Consider the following 23,297-nt stretch of genomic DNA (forward strand, 5'->3'; position numbering starts at 1 on the left):
TCTTTCCCATTTTTCATTTGCTTCTTAAAGGAAAAATAAAAAAAAAAAAAAAAGACAAAATAGCAAAACTTACAAAGGCCAATCATAAAAATTTAAAATAAAAATCTGCTCCCATGTTTGTTTCCTGTGCAGGTTTTGCATAAGTCACACTGGTTACTGGTTTGCACTTCATCAAGTCCCTGTTTTAATTATAAAAAAATTAATTATACTGTCGTCTACTTGAGACTCAGGCAAAACAGGGTGGTATGTGTATCTCTAGAGAGCAGAGGAAGCAGAAAATACTCTAACCAGGGAACAATCATTTCCGATTTGCTGTTCAATAAGCAGGTGGATAATTAATGGTATTATTCTTATTCTATTGAATGGGGCTGGTCAGTTTTGATGGAAAATTTTTGTATTTCAATGGAAAACTTGGTTTTCAATTAAATGAAATTTTTCATGAAAAGTTTCTGCTTTCTTTGGATAACTTTGATGTTTTGTCAAAAAACCCAAAACATCTGAAAACCAAAAATGCTGATTTGAATTGCCACTCTGGTACTTCATGGGAGCTGTAGTTCAGCTGCCTTGTGGCCCCATTCTCTTCAATGGCCAGGCTTCCCGGCCAGACTACATTAGTTTTCAGCTAAAAAAGCTTGGGTTTTGATTTGTCATCAATAAATCAAAATGATCTGTGGGAAACATCCCTGCCCCACTTTTCCAACCAGCTCTAATACTGAATATTTATTAATGTAGGCAGGCATACAATATACACCACAGGCACATTAAAAGGGCTGTGGCTCTGATTTTTCACTGCCTTGCATCTTGTGTAATCATTTATACCTGAATAACATGAGTGTAAGACGCTATCAGATCAGAATGGTAGGGCACAATTGCCTTTTTGCTTGCAGTGATTTTACTCTGGCATAACCCCATTGACTTCAGAACTTCTGATTGACACTAGTGTGACTGGAGAATCAGGCCCATAGTGTTCTGCACTCCCTTGCCATGGGTGTGAAAGACTGCACTAGATGCAAGGTAGAAGACCAATCAAGCCCAAAGTGCCTGATCCTGCTGCCACTGAAGTCCTGTGGCAAAACTCTCCTTGATTTTATTGGTGCAGGATTGTGCCCTTAGATAATGGCAAAGAAAATGTTCATTCTCACCAGCTTGACTTGTTTTTTGATGCATTGGCAAGAAAAAGCCTCTGTGATGTGTTGCTAACAACATAAAAGGGATAGAAACTTTTGAAAAAGATGAAAGAGACCACAAAATCTGGATTTGCTGTAGCTTTTAATGTTTCTTAGCGGAATTAAAAAATCAGATGGTGCTGGAAAGAGAGATTCAGTTCCTGATCCTGCTGTTGCCTGTACTTGGATATGCGTAGTCTAATGGAGGCAGACTGGCTATAACTGTAGGAAATGGTTATTAGTCATCCTTTTGTAAAGAATATGCCTTGTTATTTTTAACTAGCCCTTCTGCCTGTCTGCAGCTGGGGGGTATAAATCATGTAGATTTATATTGTATCAAATTGCATGAAACAGGATTGTCACATGCAGAGATCACCATGCAATTGTCTAGTTATAAATTTCATGATGTTCATCCTGGAGTTCATTCACTACCCTCTTAGGGTATGTATACATTGCAATGTATACACTGGGGTTAGTGGGACTTGAGTCAGCTGACCTGTGTTAGGGAACCCCGGGTTTGAGGATCTACACAGTATTTTAACCCTATGTTAGCACTGTTCTAACCTGTGCTTGAACCTAGGGTTATGGCATCCACACTGCTGTGCACAGACCCAAGTCAAAGTAACCATATCCCATAGTCCCTAGTGCTGCCTCCTTGAAATATGGCCGCTTTAACCCTAGGACCATGGTGCACTGTGGGAAAACTTTGCTGCCCACCCTGCACATTACCAGGAAGCAGCTTGCTTTGCAAAAGGCTTGATAGGTTCACTCTCCATTGCAAATCTAGGAGGCGCTCTGACAGTGTGCTTGCAGATCAGAGATCAGAAGAAAATGGATTAATGCTGACCTCAGCTGCTGCCATTAGCAAACGGCGGGGGTGGCTTCTGTTTTCAGTAGAGTAGATTGTTGGGACAGACAGGACTAAGGAAGTTGTCCCATTGAATTGTGGGATATTTGTGGTTGACTCTTGAGACCTGAGTCAGGTGGGGCTATGTCTGCACTGCAAAGCAATAAGGCTTGGATGCTGGGTCCTGGCTTAAACTGAGCTCGGATTCTCCAGCCCTGCAGGGTCCTGAGACTTAGCACAATTGCAATGTAGACGCAAGGGGTTTAGGCTTGAGCTGGGCTCAAACACAGGCTTATGTTGCAGTGTAGACATCCCCATAGGTGTGACGGATACTGCAACTTCTGCTGTCCTTTCCTGGGTACTTGGACTGTAATCCCATGCCTGACTCAGCCTTCTCTGAGTTTAGAACCCACTGATTTCTCCTCTGAAGGCAAACTCCAATGGAAATTCTGTGAGGGAAACCTGAGGGAATTTACCAATCCCTGACATTTTTTCCTGTATAGCGAACAATCTGGCTGTTAGCAGGTCACTATGATGTGTCTCCCTAAGCAGATGCTAAAGCTGTTACAGACTGTTTGTTAAGCAAGATGAAATCCATATATATTAATGGCCTATAGTGACTCACAATTGCAATGCTGTGTCCCAGCTTCCAGTTCCAAGGTCACTGTCCATCTGGCATTCTCTGTCTGGCAGTCCCTTGTGTGAGGAGGAAAAACAAACAAACAAGCCTCTAGAAACAGCCTCTTTTCCTTTTTTCCATTTGCTATTGAGGCAAAGATTTTACCCAGCTCAGTAGGCTGATATCATTATTCTTGAGTCAACAGACTGTAATACGATTCACTTCTTCCTCTTGCGCACCAAGCTTGATTAAGTTAGCTTTTACATCAGACTGGCTTCCTCTCCTTAGATTTGGCTTACATTAAATTATCATTTCTTTTCCTGTCTTATTGTTTACAGGGACATAGGAGGGCATTTAATAAAGGGTTTCCATGTTCCTAACAAATATGTGAGTAGGGACATATTGGCCCAGGAAGCATTGCATGTTGGTCTGGCCATCCAGGTCTGTGTTTCTGCCTAATGTGAGGGGTGAATAACTTTTTGAGGAAGGATATCAAGTTAACCAAGAGGTTAAAAACAAATGCTCCATACTGTATGGAGGCTGGGAATCCCAATGTTGCAATGGTGTATCACACAGGATATTTGAAGATATAGTATTTGACCATAAAATCATATCATTCTGATTACCATTTTGCCTCTTTTTTCCTTCCACTTCAATTCTGGCCTGCTGTAGTGGTTGCTGTCTCAAGAATGATTAGAGCTATTATCGAAGCTGCACATTATCTAAAAGCTTTTAATCTCAGTTTTCAGAAAGCATAAAACATTCATCTGTAACTTCAGAAGCTTGTGAGAATATTAGCTGCTAAAACATGCTGGAATTGATCACAAACAACCTGATTTAAGAAGAAGGGTGTGACGGGTTCCCTCCCCTGCTCCCGTGCCACTTGGAACTGGGGTACCACTGAGCCCGCCTGACCCACCAGCCTGGGTTCCCTTTACACCATACTGCTATGCAGCCTGTCAAGCCCTTCCCCAGGAGTCAGACTGCACTTTACCAGCACACATAAAGGTAGGAACACATCCAGCACACAGATGCTGAGATCAGCTCTGCTAAGGAACTGCCCAATTACTCTGGTGCACACCCCATCTGGAGTGTTAAACCCAAAATTATACTGTCTTGCACTGCACAGAGAACTATACAGCGTAAGCTCATGAAATTCACCCGCTCCCTCAACGTGGAGAGGAATATACATAGCTTTCTGCCCCAAGTTATGATTTCTACACACACTGGTTTTAGACAAGACAAAAACAAGTTTATTAACTACAAAAGATAGATTTTAAGTGATTATAAGGGATAGCAAACAGATCAAAACAGATTACCTAGCAAATAAAACAAACACGCAACCTAAGGTTAAATATACTAAAGAAATTGGATATGTGTAGCAAATTCTCACCCTAAATGTTGTTTTAGGCAGATTGCAGAGATTCTTGAAGGAGAGCTGCACTTGCAACAGCTTAAAACTGCAGTTATTCCTTTCACAGGCCAGACAACCCTCTAGCCTGGGTTCAGCCCTTTTCCCGTAGTTTAGTCTTTTTCTTCTCAGGTGTTTTCAGCAGTCTTCTTTCTTGGGCGGGAAGTCAGTGAAGAGCCAACCACGGTGATGTCACTCCCCTGCCTTAAATAGTTTTTGCATATGGCAAGAATCCTTTGTCTCTCCCAGTTTGATTCCTAGACCTGGTCAGTGGAAAAACACTAGTATTATCATGGAGTCCAGTACTAGGTGACTTGGTGACATGCCTATATAGCAGCCATCATGAGACAGAGGCTGTGTGTAACTTTCTCAGGAAGGCTCCCCAGTGGGAGATTAGCATCTTCTAAGACCTATTGTTCTCCCAGATGGCCCTTCCCAACCAGCCATCTAAACTGATTGCACCTGGGGAATGCCCACTAGACAGAATGCAAACACATTTGTAATAGATACATAGACAATATTCCTAACTTCAGATACAAAAGTGATACATCATATAAACAGGATAATCATATTCAGTAAATCACTGATATGTCACATGACTATCTTGTATAAAATACATCATAGTTATGCCATAATCATATCGTAACAATATCTCTATGAAGAATATGGGGGCGTAGTGTCACACAGGGATTTCACTTAATTCATTAGGTTTGACTCCTGCACTGCTGTTGAGGTTTTATCTCCTGAATCAGGGTCAGACAACTTGCACAAGCAAAGGGTTCTGATTTTGAAGATTCTTCACTTTTAAACCAAAAGGGGTCTGCAGATGCAATTGGTAGGGACTTAAAAAAAAAAGATATGTTCTAGCATTGTAATGTGGCAATAACCACTGACAGTGAAGACAGGAAGAACGAATCCTCTGAAGTGGTTACATGATATTACTTGGTACTATGAAAAGTGTGCAAGAGACCACACTTATTATGTGACCTCCTCTTTTAAGAGAGCATCACAAAGTACCCCAAAAGATATTGGATGTTACAAGAAGATAACTTACCCCTCAATCTTTCTTGGTCACTGTGTGTACTGAAGCACATCAAATCATAAAACCTAATATTCTGATGTAATTTGTGTCCTTTGTTAGTCATCAAAGATTTGTGGTTCATAAAGGTAGATTTTTTTTTACTGGTCAGCTTTTGCTCTGTCAGCTTGCTTTTCCTATAATTGATTAAATAAAGATGGCTTTTCACTTTAAAAATCCTTTCACAAACTTCCTGACAAATAACAGTAAATTCAAGCAAAAGCTAATGAGCATTAGGGCTTGTCTATGTGGGGAAAGTGGAATAATTATTCTGGAATAAAGTAAATTTTATTCCAGAACAGAGTGTCTACCCAGGGGAGCTATACAGTCAATTTCTCTGGGTAAACAAGTCCTTAGTCATTGGCAATTTCCAGAAACAGTTACTATCTTAAAATGCATCATGCTGCTGAAATGCAGAGTTTCAATAGGGAGGGAGAGAGGAAAATAGAGATTATTTTCAATAAAACACACTGAATTGCCATAGAGACAAATTGCCGTCACTGCTAGTAAGAGTCCATCCATGATTGCATCTGAGGCATATTGTTGGGGCAGCGTCAGGAAGCCTCCCTTGCTGCCTCCTGTGCTGTACTTGTTCTGTGGGCTTGTTTCAGGATTCCAGTGCTGTCAGTCCAGCCCCTGTTCGCTAGTTACAATTCACTTACAAAGGTGGTTTACCTGTGCTGCTCTGTTTTTATCTCTGAGGGCCAGATTCCTCACACTCCTCCTACAGGGGCAAGGGAAGCAATGGAGTAAGAAAGACCCTGAAACCAGCAAAGAAAGTGCAGCCAAAGTCAGCAGAAATCCCCCGGCACTAGAACTTGGAGGCTGGAGCTTTGGGTGTGATGGGGAAGAGGGTGCAGGGATAAAGCTGAGGAGCAGTTGCTTTACTCGGCATGCACCTCTGAAAATGGGATGTAAACGGCAGGGAAAGCTGCTGTTAGGTCCAATCAGCATTAGCTCCCCAAGGATAAGGAAGATCAGGAATGGGCTGCTGCAGTGGTGGGCAAAAATGCCATTGTGGTTCCTGAGAGAGCAACCAGGGAAATGGGGGAAGAAATCTGGAGAAAGGAACAGGATTTGCAGGGTTGCCCCTGGATTCTCAGGTTTGGAGTCTATTTTCAGCAAGGATTCTCAGGCTCTGCAGGATTTGATGGCTGTTTCACTTCCCTGAAGTGACAAATCCCTCTCCTCTAAGGCTTGCTCTAGTCCCTGCTCATGGACACATACTTGTGCTAGCTCTCATCAAGCTAGCGTGAGTATAAATAACAGTGTAGCTGCTGTAGCACTAGTCGTGGCAGTGGAAGGCTCAGGCTAAAGCAGTCCTGAAGGCTGCCCTAACTCATCCCTGTTGCAGTGATGCCTATGGGCCTGTACAGGGGCACAGAATTACTGAAGCATGAGAATGCCACCTTTCTAATGGCTGGTAACCGGACCCCTGAGGCCCTGCCCCCTGCTCCACATCTTCCCCCAAAGGCCTGGCCCCTGTCGCTCACTCCTCTCTCCCTTCTTCCTGTCGCTCACAGGATTGTCCCAAGAAGCATGCCTGCAGGTAGAAGGCAGCCTCGGCTGAGCAGGGACTGGCATGGGTTAATGACATGGCGCCTTTCCCTGCCCTGCAGTACCTGGACTTTGGGTTTGGGTGCTATAAATTAGGGTTGCCAGGTCCCCAAACACTGGGCACCTTGTAACCCTAAATGGCATTCAGACACAGAAGCCAAAAACCAGACTGTCTGGGTAAAAACTGGATGGGTGGCAACCCTAGAATGCCCTGACTTTGCCCCCTACTCCCTCACTATGTTCCTTCTCTCCTCTGGTCCCACTGCTCCGGGGGCTGCTGCGAAGGTGATGCAGAAATTCCGTGAGCTGGGTTTGTCCCTGCCCTTTTTGCCAGCCTAGCTGCTACAAAGAAACTGCAGGGCAATGTTAAACTGGGCCTGCATCACTTCCTGGTTATGTTTTCCCTTTGCATGGGTCCCTCCTGGATAGGAAATATTTTGGTGTAAGTAGCGATTTTCTTTGTTTCCAGTGAATAACTTACAAAAATAGTAGAGATAGTTCATTTAATTTCTTGCTGTTTTTCTTTGTCCATTGTCTTATTGATGCCTCTCACACAAGATTGCATCTGAACAGAATGGACTATTGCAGCTAAGTTTTTGTCTCATGAACAAAGTGAGGGCAAGTTATCCTCTTAGTCTTATCAGTCATTAATGCACAACAATAGGCGAATAGACCCCAAAGTTCTGAATGTCTCCCACTGGTAACAACTGCAGTGTATTATAAAAAGGATTTGAGCTACAATTTAGTTTTAAATTTCCTATGTATCTACCCCAGGAATGAGGAATGGAATTGTTAATCCAATTCTTTTGAACCACAGTGATAGTGTCAGACATTTCTATAGCTGAAATAAAATCACTGATACTTTAGAGTCTTCTGAAGAGATAAAAGCTTGTCAGATGAACTTGATAATGAACCATCTTGCATACACCCACCTCAACCTGTCATATGTATAAACTTCCTTGTAATAAAAAGATACATTGCAATGATAAATTGACTGATTAAAGAAATATCTTTGCGTCGTGTGCCAGCCAAACTATAGGAATACAGCCAATCCCTTTGAAATGACACTTAACCACTGTGTAGACTGTGTGATTAATTTAAAAGTTTGCTGGTATTAATAAACAGAGAGGACAAGGTGAGCAGCACCTGTTGTATTCCACAGCTAATATTCATGGTGATATGTGAACACTTGCTCACACAGTCACTGCACTACCAGCATCTACCTCCAGAGAAGGCAGTCTTGTTTAGCAGTTAGAACAACGTAGTGGGAGACAGAAAAGCTGGGTTCTGTTCCCAGTTCTGCCACTGACCAGGTCAAGTCACTTAACCTCTCTTTTCCTTACTATCCTCATCCTTAATGTAGCGCTAATAACACCTGCCATCATAAGGATATGGTGGATAAAGGCATAATATGAGTGCAAAGTATTGTTATAAATTTTCTTTCTAAAGCACTTGGGAAGAATTTGAATATGATCAATCCAATACAAAAACAAATATTAATCTAGTCTCTTGGCCAAACCCATCAGAGAGAGATTTATTGCTTTTAAAAATTTAATTTAATTTTTACTCATTATTTATCTGCTTTGAATTAAAATAAACAATTCTAACCATCATTTACTAAATTTCTCAATTTTTAGGAAACCAGGACTTTGTGGCTATTGAGTTATACTGCTTCCTATTTAGATGAAGTTTGTCAGTAAATGAATGCAGCTAGAAATTATTTCAAATTATTTATTTATTCATTTACATAGCACCGGAAGTGTTCACAAGGCAATATGGCCCTGTCTTCACTGCTAAAAAATAAATTAAGAAAAGGGCACATCTTGTATCTCATGGGGAAATAATATCCATGATCTCTCTAAGGTAAAAACACAGTGAAGACCAGGCACTTCAGTTTTACCATGAGGTAAACTGCAAAGTAAACAGCCCTTTACTCTCTTCAAGGTGAGTCTACCTCATGGTAAAACTGAAGTGCCTGGTCTGCATTGTGTGTTTATTTCAGGATAGATCATGCGTGTTAGTTACCCCGAGGTAAAAAGTACACCTTTTTTAGCAGTGATGACAAGGCTTATGTGGACACGTAATAGATATATAGTTTGATCCTTTCATCCATTAAAGTAAGTGGTCCCTGTCCACAATATCTGACAGTCTATCTGATGTACTCATCTGAATTAACACTTGAAGTGTAAGTACCAGAGGGCACATCATCAGGGAGAGATCAGCCTTGGAATGTTCATGAAAGAATAGGTCTTAAGGAGGGATTCTAGAAATAGAGCGAGAGGATGCTTGGCCCACATCATGGGGGAGGCTGTTCCAAGCATAGTAAAGGCTTGTCTGCATATGGAGTTATTCTGGAATAGGTTTGAAAGTGGACTAAGTTAATAGGAATGAGGCACTGTTGGAAATAATTTCTCCAATATGTATGTTAGGGTTTACCATGACTCAGCTGCCACACAAGCATTCTTTTATTAGTTCCAAGGCCATTTGGTGTTGGTTACCTTCAATATATGAATATAAGTATATACACCTGTATATCCTATACCCTCGCAACAATACAATTATAAGCATTGGCCAAATATTCACAACCAGATCGGGCCTGGGGACGCCTTCCCATCATGGTGGGATGCCAAAGGGGTAAGGAAAAGCTCTGATGAACCCCTAGAAAATCTTGCTTTTTATACACTGTAACAAACGATGTCATTACTGGTAATTGGACTTTAAAGTCAGCTGAAGCAGTTTAGGACTATACTCTACTTTCTTCAAGGTTTTCTTCTTATCTTATTTGACAGTATTTTCCCCTAGCTGCTGGACTACACATTTCTAACCAGTTTTCTGCACCTGGTGCCCAATTGACCATGTTTTCTTTATTTCTATTGCTTAGCCCAAATCTTAAAATAAGATCACACTGATATTCTGAGGGTCACTACAAGTTTGACACAAACAATTCTTCTTTCTCATAAATTAATTCTTTTTGCTCACATGCTTTTGGCCTATTGCTTATGTCAAAATCCAAACTCAATTTACTCAAGTCTAATGTGGTCCTATATTCCTACAGGCACTCTTATTCTGGAAGAAGAGTTCCACAAACAAAGTTATTCAGGAATAGCTATTGTGCTTTAAATTTACACACTATCTTAATCTTAAATAACATTCAAGTGTAGACAAGCCCTTAGCAGTGGGTGACAGGTTATTAGAGAAGAGCTGTAAGGCAGAAAAGCACAGAGTCATAAAGACCCTTTATGGTGGAGATGACTAGCTTGAATATGAAGCACAATGCACCTCTGCATTTCCTGGTTTTGTTCAGTGGTGAAGGAGGTGGGAATACACTGAGAAAAGTAATTTTGTGAACTTCATTTCCAAACCAAAGCAGTTTGGCTAATGTTTCAGACACCATTTTACAGGCATAATTAGGCCCTTTGACCTTTTTGGGTGTTCATTCATCCAATAGTACTGAGGTGGCTTCTTACCTTATAAATGCCAAGATGAGCTATACAAGTTCAGCTGTTCTTTAGGTTTATCTCATAGTTTAATATGCTACACAAAGTTATAGTTTCACTTTTATATTAAATTAGGATTATTTTAATATTTACTTTTCAAATTCAGATATGGGAGTTGGGACCTGTCTTGAGTTAAAAGAATGGATCTGTTACTTTGCTTCAAAGCAGCCATCTGCCAAGGGCTTCATGAATTTTCTATTTCTGTTGTCTTCTGCTCTATTTTCTGGTGGTTAATTACAAAGGTATGAAGGATCGGATTTTTCCAAAATCATTCCATGTTGGCCTAACTTGGCTCTCACTTAACTAAATGGTAACACTCCTGTTAATTTCAGTGGGAGCGGAGTTAGGCTAACATTGCTTTTTTGAAAATCCCACCCTAAAATTATCTGTGGCTGCTAATATATAATGATTTAGAAAATAACATTGCATTGCAGAATTTAAGTGAAACATACTAGCATTGACTTCACACAACTCACGGAGAGAGATCAGTCAGGTTACAGTCATTTAGTTATTTCCTCTCTTTTTCTCCTTCTCTAAATCTTTCAATCTCATTTTTTTCATATGGACCAGAGAAATCCATTACATAACCCCCTGATCTTTCATTTAATTGATCCCCAGAGAATTTCTGTCTCTCTGAACTACAAACAAAATCATAGAGCATGAAAAAGTCCTCAAATACAGTTAGAGTAATGAATTTCCTCTTGGCAAGATCTCCAAGATTTGCAACATTGTGTAGCTGCAGGAATAGTTTACAGGTTGTGATATTTAAAAATGACAGGCAAATGGAAGTAATCAGAAACACTAACCCTATTACCTAAGAAATATTGCTAGCTTTTCCATGGGGGATATGAGAAAGCAGAACAAGGAGTCTGTCCTTTCTAAGGTTATTTCCAACTCATTTGCAAAGCCATTTATAAACCACTTTAATCTTTCAGCAGAAACTCTTTCTTCATATGATTTCCCCCCCATTCCATGACATGAGTTATTATACATTTCTTCCATGTTAGCTCTTAACATTACAACAAATGTAACTGAATGGAATCCTCTGGACTCATAATTTATTTGATTAATAGATGCCAAATGTATCTGTCCATCTATGAGTTCAAACACTTTAAAGCTCCAGGAACTTCCCAAACCAATAGCATTATTGCCTTTAAACAGGCATTCAAAGAATTATCTGGATGTGGTGTTTGTTTGTTTTTTAAAAACTTGCATTTGTGATATAGCCTTATTTGAAAATAAGTGGTTATTCTATAAATTATCTTTAGTTGGACAATCTAACATTAGTTCCGTACATTGTGTTTCTAGGAAATAATTGAACAAGACCTTAGGTGACAGTGTCTTTAGAAGTGGTTAGTAACATGTAGCAGTGCTTGTCAATTTGTCACCTGAAAAGCTTAACATTTTAAAACACTTCTTCCTTAATCAGTTCGCAGGCTCTAATGTACTCTGAGGTCAGTTCAGGATTGATGTAAAAGCCTTCTAAAAGCCAGAGTAACTGAAGGAGTTTGTGCTTTACCAAAGATATTAAGTTATTTTAGAAAAATTGAGTACTGGATTGCCAATAAAAATACACCTCTACCCCAATATAACACGAATTCTTATATAACTCGGTAAAGCAGTGCTCCGGGGGGAGCGGGGCTGCGCACTCCGGCGGATCAAAGCAACATTGCCTCTGATATCACTGTGCTACTGCTCACGCTCCTCTGCTTGAAGTACCACATGGACACTGTCAAGAGGAATGTTATTGATAGAAAACTGATAAAGCAATGAGGAGAAGAGGAGTTGGTTTTAGAGGGTTTAACAAGAACGTTTGGGTTTAGTGGTAGTAACCTGTAAAATTGCTACAGGTTCAGGGATAAAGTTTTTCTAAACCTTTGATCATTTTTGCTGCTGTCCTTTGGGTTCTCTCCAGTTTGTCCACATCTTTCCTGATGCCCAACACTGGACACAATACTCCAGCTGGAGCCTCACCAGGGCCAAATAGAGTGGGACAATTTCCTCCTATGTCTTACATATGACACACTGGTTAATACAGATCAGATCAAGTATTCAAAATTAGATATTCAAAGCATATCATTGAAAGACTCCTTGATCAAACGAGAGCAGTTATAATGGAATAAAAAATTAAATATTCATATCTAGAGATGAACACAGATCAAAAGAAAATTAACCCCCCAATCCTGCAAACACTTAGGAATATGCATACCTTTAGCATGAGAGTCCCCTTGATTTCAGTTAGAATTCTCACGTGTTTAAAGTTAAACACATGCCTGAATGTTTGCAGGATCAGGGCCCAAGATATTACCTTAAAAATAATAAATACATATAAATTCTTCATGCCTCTAGGGACCACAAACTCTCTCATGCACATTCCTCTTGTATCTAGAGCTGCAATGATAATGACCAATAAGCATAATTTGGGAAGATTGGAGTTTTTATTTAATTAAGGAAAAACCACACATTCTACTCATCAAGGTACTGCACCAAGTGTATAAATCTGAAGTGAATGTCCCAGACAGTTGTTAAATAGGACTTTCAGACCACTAGGAGCAGTAGCTATTCATTGGGAGTGTTATAAAAAATATCATTCCAGTTTAAAATATTTGCAAGTAGTGGGTGTTTTAACCTAGCCCTAAAATGACATTAACAATTAAAAGATTAATTTAGCAACACTTTTCCTTTCTTGAAAAGTGAATTTATTCTTTATAAACAATAAATGTATGGGCTACATTTGGATTTTACCAGTTATGCAATGTAAATGCAGAGACACACCATTAATATTAATGGTGCATTTACACTGGTATACTGGATCAGAATTTGGTGTCTTTTCTCAACTCCTGAATAAGGATTACTTTATTTAATTAGCTGGATTGTTTTGAAAATCTAAATTCACTGTCCTGAAGGAAATTTTCAATCTCTCTCTCTTAGATCTTCAGGAACAAAGGATGGGAACATAGAACTATAATAATAGTGTTAGAAACAGCTGTAATATGGACCTGATCCACACTTTCTCCATGGGCTTTGGTGAATATTCTTTGCATCTGTCTAAGGGATGTTTCTTCTTTGTGTTGCAGGGGAGCCTGAATTTAAATATATCGGGAATATGCACGGGAATGAAGCCGTTGGAAGGGAGCTGCTTATTTTCTTAGCTCAGTACCTATGTAATGAATACCAGAAGGGAAACGAGACAATTATCAACTTGATCCACAGCACACGCATCCATATCATGCCATCCTTTAATCCAGATGGGTTTGAGAAGGCAGCATCCCAGGTTTGTAAGCCAACGTATATAAGAATTGTAATCACTATCTGTATCTACCTCAGACTCAGTGAAAAACACCACTAATATAACAAGCTCAGAAATATATGAATTTTCACTGCATGACTTTTGACTAGCCCAGCTTAAACACTATTTTTAATAGTAAAATACATTGTAACTGTCCTATTTAATAAGGTATATGATACAGCTAGGCAAATACTGCAAAAAATTGTCTCCAAATATTCATTTTAGTTTAACTAATTCACTGTATTCATGACCTGTCTGTTGTCACATTTCATAAATATTCTATCAAATAAGTTCACTGACCAGAATGTTTTCCCCCCAAACAGCAAATTTTAATGGAATATTGCAAAATATTGGTGGAAGGGTAAGTTTAAGTAATAATTAAGAGCAGGGCCAGCTCCAGGCACCAGTGAAGGAAGCAGGTGTCTGGGGCAGCTAATAGAAAGGGGCAGCACTCTGTCCGTTGTTGAGGCAGCACTTCTGGGTCTGCAGTGGTAATTCGGAGGCGGGTCCTTCCTCTTCAGCGGCACTTCGGGGGCAGCCCAATTGCTCCGCTTCAGTCTTCGGCAGCAATTCGGCGGCAAGTCCTTCACTCTCTCTTTTCCTCTTCCGCGGCACTTTGGCGGCAGCTCAATTGGGTTTTTCTTTTTCTTTCTTTCTTTTTTTTTTCTTCGCCGCTTGGGGCGGCAAAAAAGCTGGAGCCAGCCCTGATTAAGAGTATTCTCACTGGAAACCTGATTCTAAGAATTACATCCATCCAATCAGGGAACAGAAACATATTATGTGACCTATATGTCTCATAAAACTGCTTTAATTTCAAATATCAAAGACTCTGAACAAGCTTCTTCTAAACCAACTACTGACCAAGAATTATTCAGGAAATTTAGGATAATGAATACAGTCAAGAAAATTGTGATCTTATCATGCAGATCTAAAATTGTATTAATGGATTACTCATGGATGTTTCATCCACCCGTTCTGCACTTATGCACACTTGTAATTTTACTCCAATGAATATACCCATTGAAATGAATGGGACTACTGACATGCTTAAAGTTAAATATCTGCAGAAGTGTTTTCAGGATTGGGGCTTTAGTGTATGGTCACTACTCAGAACTATAATTCCACCTTTAATAAAGATGTGATCATTATTATGATTTATAATATAAAATATCAAATAGCTATAGTTTAGGTCACTACAAAATTTATTTTAATTAGACTTTGAGTACATTAAATTGTAAAGCTTCCTACTATAGTAATTTTGAAACTTACCACATGAACGCTTATATATTATTAAATAAGCAAGATTCTGTGTCTTAAAATATTGTTAAACTCATGGAAATGAAACAGTCGTGTTTGAATCAGCTACCATCACTATTTCTAAAAAATGTTCAGTAGTAGCACTCCCTCTTGTGGCAGCAAAGTGGAAGCTATATTTCCCATAAATTACCAGCTGGTGGCCGTATGTCCTACTCATGTTAAATCACTTTTTGTAAAACTTTGATTTAAAATGGGAAAGAACCTCTTTCCTGCCTTCAGAAAGAAACTGATCTTTACATGTATTGCTTTTAGTGTTACTTGAATTTTATTTGTATAGTGCTACAGTACACAGAGATTTATGGCAGGTTTGATACACCCCACAAATTAAACCAAAACGATATCTTTGCCATGAATTTTCCAATAGCTAAAGTCATAATGAGAGAGAATACAAATAATCATCAGAGAATACATGCTGTCACTGGTCGGCTTCAGGGAACAGATATGGTTTTTTAATGCAAATTGAAAGCATCATAGCCAAATCTGGAAGTTCTTGCTAATGCAAAACTCACATTGTTCCTGATCCCTGAGACATTCTGAACAGCTACAGCTCTCCTCTGGATGAGGAACATTGACTTTCATAGGAGTTTGTCTGCATAAGAACTTCAGTATTTGATCTTTTAGAAATAATGTGACCTGAAGCATGATAATACAAATCTGAACTTTCTGCCATGCAAGGCTGCCCTTCCTAAGAGAATTTGCCTTTAACCTCAGTTTTAAGCTACTAACACTCACAGATCTGCAATAATCCAACTCTAGGGCCAAATCCCGAAGTCCTCACACAGTGCAAACTCACATAAAACACTGTTGACTTCAGTGGGAATTTTGCCTTAGTAAGTGACGATTAAAGGCTTTGGTCCAGAGTGCAAATTTATTTTAGGTTTGTGCTGATTCTTTCTGCATAACATCTTGAAGATACAGCCTTCCCTGTCCATCATACAGCTAAAGCTCTCATCCAAGCTGTCATCATCTTGTGTCTCAGTTACTGCAACAGCCGGAGCTCTCTGGCCTTGGCAAATGCAATCTTGCCCTGCTCATATCCATTCAGAATGCTGCTCCTTAGATCATTTTCCGAGCCCATGTCACCCCTCTTTTTGAATCTCTCCACTGGCCTGTCCCTTCCCTGTCACATCAAATATAAGTTGCTAGTATTCACCAGGGCCGGCTCCAGGCACCAGGCACCCAAGCTGGTGCTTGGGGCGGCACCTGGAGGGGGGCGGCGCGGCGCTCCGGCCGCTGGGGAGAGTGGGGCCACAGCCGGGCTCGCCGCCCTCCCCCCGGCGCTCTGGCCGCCCCCCGCCGCCCTCGCCCCGGCCGCCGGGGGGAGAGCCGAGCCCCCGCCGGGGCTCGCCGCCCTGCCCCCGGCGCTCTGGCCGCCGGGGTCGGGGGGAGAGCCGGGCCCCCGCCGGGGCACGTCCCCCCCCCCCCCGGCCGGCCGGCGCCTTTTTTGCCTAGGGCGGCAAAAAAGCCAGAGCCGGCCCTGGTATTCACTTTCCAGACACTTCATAGTCAATCCCACCCTATCTATCATCTCTCTTTCACTATCCACCTGTTGCTGCTTTCTGATTTGCCGATGATGCTGACCTCCACCATCATGAGCACTTTCATGCCTTCTTCCATGCTGCCCCTCACATCTGGAAGGTGGTTCCCTTAAATATCCACAAAACTACCTTTAACTCCTTCATCAAAACTCTCCTTTGCAATGATGTCTACAAAAACCATGACAATGGTTAGGCTGCCATTGTGCAAAGACCACTGCCTGTCACCTATATAGTCTCGTTTACTTGTATTCCCCCATCTTTATCCATCTGTTGTCTCTTTCTGATAATTAGATTGTAAGCCCTTTGGGGCAGGATCTTTTTGTTCTGTTTTGTACAGTACCTAGTACATTGTGGTCCTGGGCTAGGACTGGGGCCACTGTATGCTACAGTAATACAAATAAATAATAATATTAATACATATGTGTTGGTCTGTACAGATGGCCTGAATTACTTTTGTTTTCCCTTTCTGTTCCCTCTTCCCTTTCAGCCTGGTGAATTCAAAGACTGGTTTGTTGGCCGAAGTAATGCTCAAGGAATAGACCTGAACCGTAATTTCCCTGACCTGGATAGAATAGTTTACATTAATGAGAGAGAAGGTGGCCCAAACAATCACCTACTGAAAAACATGAGGAAAGCTGTGGACCAGAATCCTAAGGTAAATAATGTCCTGTACTTTCCACCAAATCATTGGAGTGTGTTTCATCCTTTCCCATAGAGAGCTCTCTTGCTGGCTCTTACATCAAGAAGCCTATGTTTTTAAATAAATAAGACAATGTTCTGGACTTGGATTATTTTGTTACTTAAACTAATCTATTTTCTGGTCTTAAATCTGTCAGCACCTAGTGCACCATTAATTTCCTTCTGTTGAACATTTCATAAACTGGATTCCTCCTTTTTTGTAGCAAGTCTTCTTTGGTCCATTCTGTTAGTTCACAGTCACTCTCCTTAACTCCAACCTTAATTTTTTTAAGACCAGAGATTATGGAGTCATCCTTGACTTTGTCTCCTACATTTCCCTTGTTGATCAGACAGTCCTGGTATTGCCATCTGTAGAACACTGCCAGAATTCACTTATACATTGATCTTCCCTGCTGGAAACTCAGTTCTTGTTTATGTACCCATATTCTTAAATATATATGGGTTTAACACGTCTGGAGGGGTTCTGTCTACTTCTGATCTTCACATGCAGAATGTTTCAGGAACTACTCCTGGTACACTGACGTACACTCTTAAGTGGCTATGGCTCTAAAAGCCAGTTTTTGATTACAGATTTTGACAACTTGTTGATGAAAAGTGGCTACCAGCTCAGCACAGGTTTAATTTTACTATCTATCCATTGTACAGCATAGAATGTACAGTGGACGTTGTTGAAATCAACATTTATTTTTTCATGGTTTTCAAAATTATCACAATATTTGCAATATTTCCTATGCTATGTGTAGCAGGGTAAAGTCAAACACTGAGATGCAATAAATATAGGGTCTAATTCTGATCTAATTTACACCTTTTCCCTTTGATGTGAATCCACCAAAGTCAATGGAGATACTCCAGATTGACATCTGTGCAAGGGCCTAATGTCAATAAGCTGCCTTGAAGCCAGTTTAAAAATTCCCATTGACTTAGATGGATCAGGCCATAAGTGTGATCAGAATCAAGCCTGTAACTTGTATTTAAAAGGCATTAGACTGCTGGGTATGTTACTACATGGACTATCAAGGTTAATTGCTGAAAATATCTGTTTTGTTATAGCTTGCTCCTGAAACTAAAAGTATCATTCACTGGATTATGGATATTCCCTTTGTCCTCTCAGCCAATCTTCATGGAGGAGACCTTGTTGCAAACTATCCATATGATGAAACGCGCAGTGGTGTGTATTATACATTAGCTTCATATGTCCAAAGACACAAATAGGATGTAGACACGCTATCCTTCCATGGCTGCTAACTAAGATTCACTTTCCAAATCATAGAAGTGTAGGACTGGAAGGGACCTCAATAGGTCATCTGCACTTATGGCAGGACTAAATATCATCTAGACCATTCCTGATTTGTCTAACCTGCTCTAAAACCCCCCAGTGACAGAGATTCCACAGCCTCCATAGGCAATTTGTTCCAGTGCTTAACTGGAAGTTTTTCCTAATGTCCAACCTAAACCTCCCTTGCTGCAATTTAAGCCCATTACTTCTTGTCCTATCATCAGAGGTTAACGAGAACATTTTTTTCACCTTCCTCATGATAACAACCTTTTATGTACTTGAAAACTGTTAAGTTCCCCCTCAATCTTCTCTTCTCTAGACTAAACAAACCGATTTTTTTCAATATTTCCTCATAGGTCATGTTTTCTAAACCTTTAATCATTTTTGTTGCTCTTCTCTGGAATTTCTCCAATTTGTCCACATCTTTCCTGAAATGTGGTGCCCAGAACTGGACACAATATTCTAGCTGAGGCCTAATCAGCTGGGAGTGGAGTGGAAATACCATGCAACTGTATAGTAATGACCCATTCAAGTAGATTATTCATTAATTAGTTATATTTATTGGTTCAAAGATAGTTAACATGTAATCTTTCACTAGTTTTGAAGATACATTTTCTACAGTTAGAAGAGCCTGATTTCAGTGAGGTTACTTGGCATATAATTGGTATAACACAATGGAGAATCAGGTTCAGAAAATTTTATCCATTTGCACTATAATTTTAGTGCAAACCTGTAATGATGAATTAATTGAGAAGATCCTGAAACAGTTACCCTACATCAGTGATGCTCAAACTTTTACAATTGTGCCCCCCCTTACCATTAATGGAATCTGTCCACGCCCCACCCATTACTGCACAGCCAAGGCCTCCTTAGCAGTGGAGCGTAGGCTGAAAATGGAGCTGGGAGCAGAAATAGGGATGGGGGAGCAGCTGGATCTAAAGGGGGAGCTGGTCTGGGGGCAGAGGGGGAATGAGGGCAGAGCCGGGCTGGGAGCTGAGCAGGGGGGTGGAGTGGAGCTAGAACTGGGGGCAGAGGTGGTCTGGGGAGAGTGAATGAGGGCCAGCTTGGCTGGGGGCAGAGTGGAGCTAGGACTGGGGTTGGAGCTGGTCGGGGGGCGGAGCAGGACGGTGGGGTGAATGGGGCTACGGGAGGAGCAAGGGTGTGGACGAAGCTGGTCTGGGACTGGAGCGGGGCTGGAAACATGGCACTCCCTCCCTGTCCCCCGTAGGGGCTGGCCCCAGCCCCGCTACACAGTGCACCTCCCCAAACATTCCTAGGAGGGCGTGCCCCACAGTTTGGGGACCATTGCCATACATTATATCCTTTTTAGTCATACACCAGATTTTCCTAATCAGGGAGAGGGGAATGGGTTTTAAGGGTCTGGACACCTGTCAGTGAAGAAATGGTAGTTAAATATTGAGTCATGAGTCTAGGAACTTCCCAAGCAAAGTGACTTAGATGGTATAATAGCAAAAGCAGCTTGGGTGATATCCTGCCTCTACTGAAGTCAATGGGACTTTTACCATTAACTGTTGTGGAGCCAGGATTTCACCCTTTCTGCCCACAATGTATAACTCTCCATATCATCCTCATCATCTGTCTGAAGTATAGTCCACATATTTGGTAATTACTACATGACAATGAACCAGTGGTTATATGTACAATAGCTGACATGTAAGCAGAGGCTGTTTATTTATGGCTTGCAAACTAAGACATTAGTGACATACCTCGTTGAAAGAGTTCTTTATGATGTCAAGATTTAACTGTTGGTACTTTAATAAATGCAGTCATGGAAGTGATGTGTATGTTAGTGAAAATAACTGAATTGCAGTTTCTCCTTCACTATCACTGCTCGGCACTATGTAGTCTGTTATAAAATGGTTCACTCTCCAGCAGAATCATTTTACCAGTTTGCACATAGTATTATTATTATTGTTTTATTACTTCAACCACTAACATGTGCACAGGCTTAAATTGAATAACCATCTGATCTTATTTGTAACCCCTGTCCTTCTTCAACTCACTTTCTCCCTATTGTTTGTTACTCTCACTCATCATATCATTCAGTATCAGATTGTAAACTCTTTAAGGAAAGACTTTTTTTGTTTCTTTGGTCTATAAAATGCCTAGCACACGTTGGGGGTGTTTGGTACTGTAAAAGTAATAACAATAATAATATTAATACTGGTACATCAATAAGGAATATTATTAATATTGATATGAATATTTTAAATAACAGCAATACAGATAGTATTAGCATTTGAAGTAATAGAATTATTATTAAATATTAATTTTATTTTGCTATATGTGCACTGGGTACTTTACAGAAAAGTAAAAGACACTGTCCCTGCCCTAATGAGTTCATAATCCAGTAGTCCTAGTCTGTATGACTAACCTGCTAATCCATGTGTCTGATTTTTTATTCTAGGTAGCACTCATGAATACAGCTCCTGCCCTGATGATGCGATTTTTCAAAGCTTAGCTCGGGGCTATTCATCTTTTAACCCAGCCATGTCTGATCAAAACAGACCACCATGTCGTAAGAATGATGACGACAGTAGTTTTGTAGATGGAACAACCAACGGTGGTGCTTGGTACAGTGTTCCTGGAGGTCAGTGCCACTTCATGGTACAATACAGATTCAGTTGCTTTTGAGGATAGTCCGTAATTGTGGTTACTTTAAAATCAGATATTCAGTGACAAATTAATGGAACAAAATTGCAAAGCTCTTCAGCGTTTGCTGGTGTAACACAAGCTGAATCTCAGATGGATCCTTAGGGAATATTTTCTTAACTACTGTAGCTGCAAAACTCCCATGAAGCAAATGGGAGGTAAGCATGGAACTCCTTATGTGCTCAGCTCAGAACATACACAAAGTGAAAAGGGAAGCTGACCAGGATGCCTGTTAAAATATTTGTTATCTTTCACACTACACACCCAGCAGACTCAGAATGTTTAAGCAATTCAGTTCTCAGACAACGACAATTAAGCCATTTTCTAAAGTTAGAAAGCAATTAAACATTTTGTCTTTTTTCCCCAAAAGGTATGAAAACTGTTTTATCTCCAGGTTTGTAACAGGTAATTCAGAGAATAAATGTTAAAAAATAATGGATGTATAAACAATTGAAATATTGATTTTGCACATGCACAGTAGAAAAATGGCCACTAAACACAGTTACACTATTGCTTATAGGCGTATGGAGTAATATATCATTACTAACTATTTCAGAGAAAAAAGAGATACCTGGAAAGGGATAGCAGACTGCTGACTGCTATTCACTGTGGGCCCAATCTTGAAAGGTGCAGAGTGCCTTCTAGGAGGTGTTTAGGGCCTGATTCTACGCCACTGTAGATAACGGAAGTTTTGCCATCAGTTTCAATGGGAGTCCAATCAGGGCCTTAGATTCCTGCATCCCTTTCTCACTTCTTGCCTCCTCCCTATCAGTGGATCCCCAGATGCATGCAGAGCTCTCTGCAGGGTCCAGTGGAGGTGGCGGGTGTGATGGGTTGGATCACAGAAACCCCCTTGGGGCTGCCAACTGATGTGCCAAGACTACTTCTGCCCCTGCCTTCCCTGCCAGCTTGTGCCAGACACGCTTGCTGGCTACAAACACAGACCCAGGTCTGAACCATGTCCCACAAACTGCAGGCTTAAATGAAAGCAGCTTAAGAAGCTTATACAGGGTAAACTCATAAATTGTTCACCCTCTATAACACTGATAGAGAGATATGCACAGTTGTTTGCCCTCCCCCCCCCAGTATTAATACATACTCTGGGTTAATTAATAAGTTAAAAGTGATTTTGTTAAATACTTGGAACCACTTAAATCCTACTTTTTGTAATAACAGACAGAACAAAGTGAATTACCAAGCAAAATAAAAGAAAACACGCAAGCCTATGACTAATACAGTAAGAAACTGAATACAGATAAAATCTCACCCTCAGAGATGTTCCAATAAGCCTCTTTTACAGACTAGCCTCCTTCTAGTTTGGGTCCAGCAATCACTCACACCCCCATGGCTACTGTCCTTTGTTCCAGTTTCTTTCAGGTATCCTTTGGGGGTGGAGAGGCTATCTCTTGAGTCAGCTGAAGACAAAATGGAGGGGTCTTCCAACGACTTAAATAGACTCTCTCTTGTGGGTAGAGACCCCCTCCTCTCTCCTATGCAAAGTCCAGCTCCAAGATGGAGTTTTGGAGTCACATGTCCATGCATGACTCAGAACTTATAGGTAGCAGCCATGGTTCACATGCTACCTTGAACATCCTCAAGTAGACTTCTTATGTGGATTGGAGCCTTCCAAGATCCATTGTCCATTAAGTGTTTCTTGATTGGGCACTTAACTTGCAAATTCCTTTCTAAAGAAAAAAAGAACAGGAGTACTTGTGGCACCTTAGAGACTAACACATTTATTTGAGCATAAGCTTTCGTGGGCTACAGCCCACTTCATCGGATGCATAGAAGGGAATATACAACAAGAAGATATTTATACATACAGAGAACATGAAAAGGTGGAAGTAGCCATACCAACTGTAAGAGGCCAATCAATACTTCCACCTTTTCATGTTTTCTGTATGTATAAATATAAATATCTTCTTGCTAACACGGCTGCTACTCTGAAACCTTTCTAAAGAAGCTTCCCAAATGCCTTACTAAGGTTACTTAAAATCAAACAAGTACACAGCCAATATTCATAACTTTGAATACAAAAATGATACATGCATACAAATAGGATGAATATATTCAGTAGATAATAACCTTTACAGAGATATGTTTTATACTAAATATGCCACGTAACATATTCCAGTTATGTCATATATACATTCATAAGCATATTTCCATAAAGCATTATGGGGTGCAACGTCACAGCGGGACAATGTGGTAGAGGTCGTTGACCCCCTTTACTATGTGGGGAAAGGAAATACTTTCACTCGTAGGCCTCATGGGCATGAATTAGACTTTAGTTTTAACTCAGTTCTTTGCTCAGACAAAACTCCCATTTA

The 23,297-nt window shown here is 40.6% G+C and overlaps 1 protein-coding gene across 1 annotated transcript in view; it reads left to right on the forward strand.

Annotated features, from left to right (window-relative positions):
- CPE (carboxypeptidase E) overlaps nt 1-23,297 on the forward strand; it is a 93,688-nt gene that overhangs the window by 59,049 nt on the left and 11,342 nt on the right. Inside the window, exons 2-5 of the mRNA XM_024218923.3 lie at nt 13,253-13,449; nt 16,807-16,974; nt 18,069-18,186; nt 20,723-20,905. Coding sequence (XP_024074691.1) covers nt 13,253-13,449; nt 16,807-16,974; nt 18,069-18,186; nt 20,723-20,905 — 666 coding nt within the window. The remainder of the gene's footprint in view (nt 1-13,252; nt 13,450-16,806; nt 16,975-18,068; nt 18,187-20,722; nt 20,906-23,297) is intronic.

Source organism: Terrapene carolina, unplaced genomic scaffold (assembly GCF_002925995.2).
Source record: "Terrapene carolina triunguis isolate 2854851 unplaced genomic scaffold, T_m_triunguis-2.0 Scaffold66, whole genome shotgun sequence".
Lineage (NCBI taxonomy): Eukaryota > Metazoa > Chordata > Testudines > Emydidae > Terrapene > Terrapene triunguis.